General features: G+C 39.9%; 1 protein-coding gene across 3 annotated transcripts in view; it reads right to left on the bottom strand.

Annotated features, from left to right (window-relative positions):
- HTR7 (5-hydroxytryptamine (serotonin) receptor 7, adenylate cyclase-coupled) overlaps window positions 1-9,303 on the bottom strand; it is a 69,537-nt gene that overhangs the window by 6,862 nt on the left and 53,372 nt on the right. The window contains exons 2-3 of one of the 3 annotated variants that reach the window (XM_012723488.1): window positions 2,240-2,998; window positions 784-842 (exon numbers count right to left, since the gene is read on the bottom strand). In XM_012723488.1, coding sequence (XP_012578942.1) covers window positions 827-842; window positions 2,240-2,998 — 775 coding nt within the window. In that variant the 3' untranslated portion in view covers window positions 784-826. Of the gene's footprint in view, window positions 1-783; window positions 843-2,234; window positions 2,999-9,303 lie in introns of all 3 variants that reach the window. The other 2 variants (XM_004680637.2, XM_004680636.2) reach the window with 2 other exon arrangements.

The following is a 9,303-nucleotide window of genomic DNA, read 5'->3' as shown; positions in this document are numbered from 1 at the left end:
AAAAAAAAAAATCACCCAACTCAAATTGAAAAGAAAAAAGAAAAAAATCACCCAACTCAAATCCTGAGACTGGCGACATCCTTTCCTTATTTCTTCCATCTGAGAAACTACCAAGTTTCTGTCAAGGAAGTATCCTCAATACTACAATAAATCCAATAAACTTGACTCACTTCTATTAACAGGCTTTCTAATGGTCTCCTTAGCGATCAGTGGCTGTAATACCCTGTGTGAAACATTCCGTAGCTCTTTGCTGCCTATAGACTAAAATCACTTGGGAAAAAAGATTACAAAGTGGTTAAGTTTATGTACTGGACTGACTGATTCCACACCCACGCCTAGCAGCTATGTGATATTAGATGCCTTACATTATTATTAATTATGTCCCAGTCTCAGTAATGTTTCTGAAAATTAGAGAAGCTAATTTTCAGTCATAGTGCTCACAGAAAGAATGAGGTATAGAATGTAGTAGGTATTCACCAACTGCTAGCAATTATTACTTGCATTTACCATCTATGACGTCAGGCACTGTACTGATGTCTACAAAGAGAAATCTGACTCAGAAATAGCTCCTTCACTAAGGAATTTAGACTCCGGTGGGCAAACATTAAGAGTCAACTCAGTAAGCACCTGTAGGCTTGGAAAGATCTCCGCAGATTCAAGAGCTCACAGTGCATTCTAGAACCTACAGTTACTTTTTTATTCACTTAAGATTCTCTTTAACTTTTTATTACAAACAATTTCTCATGTACAAAAGACATACATAATAGAAGTTAAAATGAATACCTGTGAAGTGACACGGTGGTCAAGAATTATCCTATCTGTCGTCTTACACCTTTGAGTTCCTAGGACAAGAAATGAAGATTTCTGTTTTATCTCATCAGGCAGCTGTTTCTGCCTGCTCTGCTCTAGTGACAAGTCAGAGAACAGGTTTAGTTCCTAGAGATCTTCAGGTTCATTTGGGGAGTATCCTAGTTTTGGGGTCTCTTGTGTCCACTGTAACCCATGAGGGCATGTGGGATCCAGCTGACACCCATGGAGCCTTTCTGCCCATGACTTGCTCAGAACTCTCTTTGAACAGTGTCGTCCCCCAACCTGGCTGGGAGAGCAGATGTCTCCTTAGCTGCCTGCATCACATATAAAAGTAGTCCCATATATGAAAATTATATAGAAGTAAGATTCAGAGATGTGAGTTCTAGATTGAGTAGCGCCATTAGCTCACTGCGGGCCATCACCCTTTCCAGGTCTCTGCCCCTTCTCTGTCAAGTGGAGAAGTTGGACAAGAAGACTAGGGAGGCCCCTCTCAGCTACAGTGGTCCTGAGTTCTCCATCTATTCCCTCTTGTTGGGTTCAATGAAGATGAACGCTGCCTCCTCTCTCCCCTCCAGTGGCATGCTCACTCTCCCAGCACTGTCTTCTCATTTCAAAGTTTCTTTCCCCTCAGCTTTCAAATATAAAGACACTTATCCATCTCAAATTCAAAACAAAATCTCTACTTGACCAGCTGATGACTATTTCTTAACAATGACAGCTTCACCACTGGGTGGGTTATTTGTGAAACCTCGACTTCCTTATCGCCACTGGCCCTTTGCAAAACTTTTTCAGATCCCAGCAACTGCTGTTATTGCTTCCTGGGAGGTCACTGATGGCTCCTAGACAAATTCAGCACAGCTCAGATTAACTATCAGTTCTCATCTCCCAAGAAAGTGGGCAACACTTCCTGAACTGTGGGTAGCTTTCAAGGCCTTGCCCCATGGGGGTGGGGGGTTACCCCCAAGCTAATCATTGTCCTTCCTCCCAGGCTGCTTCCTTTTAGCTATGAGACTGTAACTGCGTACTGGAAAGATACTCCTTCCTAAGAAGGATTTATCAGTGAAGGATGAGGTCATCTAAAAAATATGACAAGATGTAAGAGTAACAGTAATTAAAATGATAATGTTAGAAGATCTGGGGACATAAAGACATAACTTGGATGCTCTACAGAGAAAGAGTGGATAACACTGTCTTCTTGGACATCCATCACATCAGCTGCAATTCATCAGCAAATCTATCTCCTCTTCCAAACTTTTAAACTTCTACTGAGTGAAGGTCAGACAGCTAGAGCATTGAGAGTGCAAATCAGATGCACCTCAGAGGATCAGGTCGCTACTGATTCAGGAAGCTTTCTCTAACACATATCAAGCCCTCCACGAGAGTCGGGGGCGGGGGCAAAAGGAAAACCATGATTGATAAGTGACCTTACAGCACAAACTCGGGTCTCTCGGGCCTCTCTGCGAGCTTCAGGGCCTCATGCATGCCTGCTGCCGAGAGCTTCCGGTTGATATTCCGGTACTGGCACTGAAGCAGACTGCGATAGGTGGTCCGCAGGTCCCGGTTGAAGAAGGCATATATAAAAGGGTTAATGAGAGAGTTTGCATATCCCAGCCACAGAAATGTCCTTTCCACCCACAGTGGGACGCAGCTGCAGGCCGTGCCGCAGATGAAGGGTCTGGCTGTCGAGAGGAGAAAGAACGGCAGCCAGCAGACGGTGAAGGCTCCCACGATGATCCCCAAGGTGGTGGCTGCTTTCTGCTCCCTCTTAAAGATGGAGATGTTTTTCCTTTCGTGTTTGAGGAGTCTCGAAAGGTTGGCACACTCCTCCACCTCCTTCTGGAGCTTCACCATGCCGTTCAGGGAGATGACGCCGTCGGGCTCCTCCGTGCGGGGGAAGCCGGGGAACTTGTGTTTGGCCGCACTCTTCCTGGCCGCCTTATAAATCTGGTAGTACATGAAAAGCATGACGGACATGGGGATATAAAATGCCACGGCGGTGGAGTAGATCGTGTAGCCAAAATCCTGGCTGATCAGGCACACCTTGTCGTCATTGACATTCTGAGCCCACCCGAACAGTGGGGGTAGAGTGATGGAGGCAGACAGAAGCCAGACGGAGAGGATCATCTTCGCCATGCATTTCCCGTTCTGCCTCACAGGGTATGTCAGCGGCCTGGTGATCCCCAGGTACCTGGCGGTGGGGAGACAGAAAGACTTGTAAATGTCTGGTCATGACGGAGGAGCGCCGAAGTCCCACCAGCCGCGCGCCAGGGCTGAACCAGGAACTCCATTCTCAAAACTGCACTTCCAGGCAGCCTTCGGCTATTACCCCCACGTGGCAGAAAGGCACTGAGATAGTGTCTGTTTACTCCATGTCACATACTCAGCCAGCGCACAGCCTAAGAGCCTTGCACCTAGAATGCCAGTTCATGCTCTTTTCAGAGCTGGAGCTTCTTACATTCCATGCATTCAGTAAACTGAAGAGTAACCATCTGCGTCTCCCACCCGACACCCCCTAAGCCCTCTACCGCCCGACCGCACTACCACAGTCAGCCAGGAGCCCTGTGACATCGCCTCACAAATTAGCTGGGGTCTACCACACTCCGATATTATACACTCACTGCTCTTTCCGGTTGTCTTAATTCAGACCAGCTTTTAATTCACTCAACTTGCCCTTAGAGCTATAGCAAAAGCGTGTCTTTAAGAACACAGAGACTTGTGAGATATTTAGGAATCTTGGGGCCCTGGAATGGAACATAGCACAGGATCATTTTTCTACCTCCAGAAAATAATCACAAGAGAGTATTGTCAAAGAAACAAGCTATAAAATAAAAACCTCCTGCCTAGCCTGTCTCTCAAGTAGGAGTTCAAGAAAAGGCATCATTCTGAAAAATTATTAAGCAAACACAGAATTGTCTGGTTTCACTTCTAAAAAGAGAATAAATCTCTATCTCTGTTATCAAGGATTTAGAGAGCAAAAGACACTTAGCAGAGGAAACATATACGGTAAGACATTTCACCAAATGCTTAATAGTTTTCTGCTTTCCAAATTTATTTCTCCTCTGTTTGTGCTGGCTTTGGTTTCTATTATGGGTAGGATACAAAGAGCAATTAAGACAGAAGAGACAAAAACTGGCTATCTGTTTTACTCCAGTTATGCATATAACAGTGGAAAGTTACAGAAAGGTCCTAACATACCAACAGGTTATTTTCTGAAACTGTCAGTTGGAAGATTGACATTTAAAAAATAATTTCTGCTAGAAACTACAAGTCATGCTTAAAGTAACCAAAAAAAATTTGAAAATTATATTCTCATCATGAAAATTAGTATCACAGCAACACTTACTAGGTAAACTGAAATGTAGTAAAAAGGAATAAGCCAGATTGCTTATTCATGGAGAGTAATGATTCATTCCTTTAACAAATATTAAAACAGAGCTCCTTCTATATGCCAGGTGTTATTTTAAATGTTAGGGGTATGGCAATGAGGTATAAGAGACAAGTCTTGAAGGCGTGACCAGGGGTTCAACCCCAGAGTAATGCTGAAGGAACTCGGACCCTGCCAAGGATGCATGCCCCAGTTCATTTCACTGCCACTACCTGTCCCCAGTGTCCCACGCATTATCCCTAGGGCTATGCTTTGGCGTCTAAATACAATGATGGACAAGAAAGTGGGACATTTTCCTTAGAATGCATGAATAAAAACTGAAAGGGAAGGAAAAAAGAAAAGGAGACAGGAAGAAGACCATAAGTTAGGGAGGAGGACGGGAAGAGAGAGGGGAAATAGAAAGCCCAGAGAAGGGGGATGTGATGTTAGCTTGGGCTTAATAATATCATCTCAAATATGAGTTTTAAGGTATGGGGAGAAAAATTTCAGAAAATTAAAAACAAAACAAAACAAAAAAGAATTGTCTTTCTTTGCTCTTGTTCAGGATCCTGTTGAAACTCTGTAGACCTCTTAACTGAGCCTAGTCCTTGCCAGACCAGCTCTTACAATGTAGCTTTTTGTCTACTTCATTGTTTCCCATTTTCTCCAAGTGGCCCATTCTTGGACTTTATCTTTGTTTTTGGTCCATAGCCACAGGCATAAATTTCTAGTTCTCAAAGTTGGATTTGGTCTCCAAGACACCCATCCAGGCTGGAGGTCAAATAGGAGTTTAATTTATGCAGTTCCTCAGTTGGCCACCAGATGGCACAGCGAGGCCATCTTACATCTACTTTTGGGGTGTTGGGAAGTTCAGTAGTTAGAGCAAAAGATGTATATTGGAGGGACGTTGCACGAAACCTTGTATTTTATTTATGGGGATATTACAAAAGTGACCAAGGTTGGAATTAATAACCTGGTAAATTTCTGTTCTTAAGGAAGTTAGTTCAATTTTCTCTTCCATTCTTTTAATTTTACTTACTAAAATAGACCTCTTCGGATCTAATTCCAGTCTTCTGCCCACATATATAATATAGAATTCACAAGGATTAATCATAAGACACTGAGTTCTAAAAGACATCTTAGAATATTTGATGATCTCAGAAAGACAGCATGCTTATTTATTCTAGTAGACTTATTCTAACTTACATTTCAATGAAAGACTAGCCCAAACTCAGTCCTTCCGGGATATACAAATCTGTGTTCTATACTATGAAATATAAGCTCTGTCCCATGAGAGGCATCACTATCTACTCATTAGTCATATACTAAAGAATTGTATTTAGGGCCTCCCTGGTGGCACAAGGGGTTAATTCTCAGCACTATAAAGCCATTGCCAGTCAGCACAAGTTTGATCCCAGCTCAAGGAGCTGACCCACATGGTATGGCAGACCTCTCCTGTCTTACCCACTGCTCCCCTCAGCAGTGTATTTTAGTAGTTCTGCCTGTTCTGCTCCCCACTCTGTCTCTGGTGAATCCTCTTACCCCCACACCTCTGGCCTATACACCAGCCTTTATATGCATAAAAAAGTCTTTGAAAAAAATTTATTCACTTTTTTAAAGTCTCTTGGGTACTACTTGGTAAAATTTTTTGAAGGTTAAAATTAATTGAAATATGATTAGAAAAAAGTATGAGTGTACTTAGATATGTCTGGAAATAAATAAACAAGACCCAATCCTTTTAACAAACAACTAGAAAATACTATGGGGGGAAATAATTTTTATAAATTTGATTGGAAAACTGAGGCTGCCAGAGGGCAAGAATGGAAGATGAGGGCTAAGGTTGGAGCGGGCCCAGTGGGCTATCGCGTAGGTTTGTTAGTGACCGAGAGGTGAGGTGGTCAGGTCATGTACACCTGAGTAGGTGTGAACTTCTGCCCTTAAATCATACCTGGAATTGGTTTACAACCTTACCTGGTATTGTAAACCAACCTTACTTCAATCCAAAAAAAAAAGAAAGAAAAATCCAATATTGAGAAAGTGAAAAAAGAGGCAGTCTATCATTTTGCTACTTGGTATTTCAACTGAGAACACTTCTGGAGGACAGCTTGGTAATTAATATATGTCAACATCTGCCTTTTGGCTCAGCAATCAAACTTCAAAGAATTTGTCTTAAGAATATAAATTTTACATATGCAAATGATTAATGTATAAAGATATTAACTAAACACAGAGGGGGAAGCATACAATCTTAAGAATCTATCAATAAGAGATTAGATATAGTATAGTGTATATGTGTGTGTGTATGCAATATGTATTCTGTATCCCTACATATAATTAACCATTAAAATTTTTATAAATATGAAAACAAAAATAAATTTAAAAAAAGACATGTATTGATTGTTTTATGCCTACCTCGCCATTTGTATCAATGTGTGTGTAAAATGAAATGGCTGAAAAAATATCTTTCAAAATATTAATAGCAAATTTACTGAGTTGTAGAGATAAGTAGATTTTAAATTTTCCTTTGTACTTTTTATGCGTAATTTATTTTTGATTGTATGTTTTAAAAAGTGCCATTTTAATTCTAAGAACAAAATAAAAGATTTAAGTAAGAGGTTTCTGTGATTCCTAAGTCACCTAAGTGGTTTGGGCAATAAAGACAATCTGGTTCATAAAATATTTTAAAAGCTAACAATTAAATCTTAGGTTGTTTTACTTGATTAACTTGTCAAAAATATTTTATTACATTCATAAATTTACACAAAGGAAACAGAACTCAAGTGCATTTAAAATTCATAATTACTATACAGAGTAATATTGTTATTCAGGGAAGTGTTTGTCTAGATTATATATTCTTCCAAATCTTGTATAATATAAATCTTGCTTGTGAAGGAGAAAGAGAAATAAAAAGTAACCTAGAATGATTCTGAATACTCCCTTATGTGCATAATTAATATTTGTCACACTAACATTTTATGCTCACAGTTAATTAGAAAGCAGGGTGCTTATAAAGCTTTTAGATTTTAACTTTAAAATTCATACAAGTGTTAAAATATAGTACATCTTATACAGTACATCTTAGAGACAACGGCCCCAAAGTATTATATTATTGAAAAATGTATATATCTCACACTAGAGGCTCCATTACAGTAGATGTTTGGAGAAAAAGAGGATTAGGGAGTTATAATCTGCATCGAGAGGGATTTGAAAGAAAGCAAATTAACTCTGCCTCCTGTCTTCCTTTCTAACTGTACAGAAATTATAGATAATAGTTATTTAATTAAATGGCTTCTCCTGAGTCTAGTTGCTATGGAATATCACTTAGGACATAAAAGAAACTGGGTAGAATTACTCTGAAATACCGTGACGCAGGAATTGTGAAGACATAAAATAACATTTGCCGATTTAGAAAAGCTCCTTCAGGAGACTTCCTACCTTGAAGTAGGTGAACCTACCTGCTTCTCTAGCTAGTTTCCATGGACCCCAAAATTACTAGATTATCAGAATCACCAAAAAGCTCTTGCAACATAAAAGATTATTGGCTTCCGAGGCACAGGGCATCTTTTAACAGTCTGGAGACCCAGTTTTGCTTCGGATCTATTGTTGGGTTTTTTTGTTGTTGTTATTTATTTATCATAGAAGAACTGTGGCATAGTCCATTGTCCAGAGGTGCAGTGGGGGTGGGGGGCAGGTGGAGTGTTAGAGGATTCATTAGAGACAGAGTGGGGAGCAGAACTAGTGGATTCACAGAAATACACTGCTGAGCAATGAGAAAGAGAACAGAGGTCTGCTGCGCCATATGTGGGTTAACTCCCTGCTTGGGGATCAAAACTTAGACTGTAGCGGTGATAACCTGAGAGTTAACCCCTACGCTGTCAAACAGGCCCAGATTTTTATTGTTCCTTATCTCGTGTAACATGCTCAGAGTAACCTTCCAGCATTCAATTACAAAGACTATTTACTCTTACTTTATATATGTCATCTTAATGGTCTGCCTAATAAAATCATCATGAACTATGTTTCCCTTATCTCAGGTCTATAGTTTTGGGGTTTTTTTTCCCCTTGTATTGTGTTAAATGCAAATGAGGTAATAAAAATGGCTTTTAAGTCTTAAGTGGTAGACATTTTTAAACGCATAATACAACTACATTTTGTAAACCATTCTGACAATCAGAATAAAAATAATTATTTCTCACCCTATCTCCCACCGTCTCTCAAAAATAACCCATACATAGAAATAGGAAACTGAAGCATACATATGTGTGCATATATAATCTGTAGATAGATAAATGCATATATTTACACATATGAAAGAAAAACGAAAGTTTCACAACACTATATTTGTCATTACAATTTGCAGTTCACTCTCTCCTATTCTGTGCTATTTTATTGCAGATTTTTAAAATGCTAGTCATAATGCACTAAATTGATTTAATGGGCCCAAAACAGATCATGACCCCAAGTTTAAAAATTACTGGCCTTCAGTACACATATGAAAAGGTGTTAAATACGAGTCATCATGGAAAAGCAAACTGAAAACATAATGAGATACCACTCCACACCCACCAGAATGCTTAAAATTAAAAGTCGTGGTAATGCTAATAACTGCAACCGTAAGGCCAAGTGTTTTGTGAGCAGGGAGCAACTGTAATTCTCATACTCTGCTGGCTGAAGTACAAACTGATACAGTAACTTAGGGAACAATTTCTTAGTACTTACACAGCAATTCTTCTGTATATCGAATGGTCACCAAAATATCAAAACATATGTACAAGAATGTTGACAGCAGCAGTATGCTAAAGGCCTCCAATAAAACCAACAAGAATAAAATGAACACAATTCTACATAGATTGGGTACATAAATTACTGTATTTATATCATGCTTAATCAGGGCCTGGATGGTTCTCACAAACATAATATAGAGCTAAAGAACAAAGAAACCAAAAACGAAAGAGAACACAATGTTCAAAAACAGGCAAAATGAATCTCTGGTGACAGAAGCCAGAATAATGGTGACTTTGGCAGACAGAGAGTGTTAATCAGTTAGAAGGGCCCTCCCTGGTGGCGCAGCGGGTTAAAGCACAGCACTGAGAATCTAAAGCCGCTTCCACATGAGTTCGATTCCCGCC

Source organism: Condylura cristata, unplaced genomic scaffold, assembly GCF_000260355.1.
Source record: "Condylura cristata isolate star-nosed mole 26May11 unplaced genomic scaffold, ConCri1.0 scaffold00011, whole genome shotgun sequence".
In the NCBI taxonomy this organism is placed as follows: domain Eukaryota; kingdom Metazoa; phylum Chordata; class Mammalia; order Eulipotyphla; family Talpidae; genus Condylura; species Condylura cristata.
The sequence above is the reverse complement of the archived record's forward strand: the minus strand, read 5'-3'. Positions and strand labels throughout refer to the sequence as shown.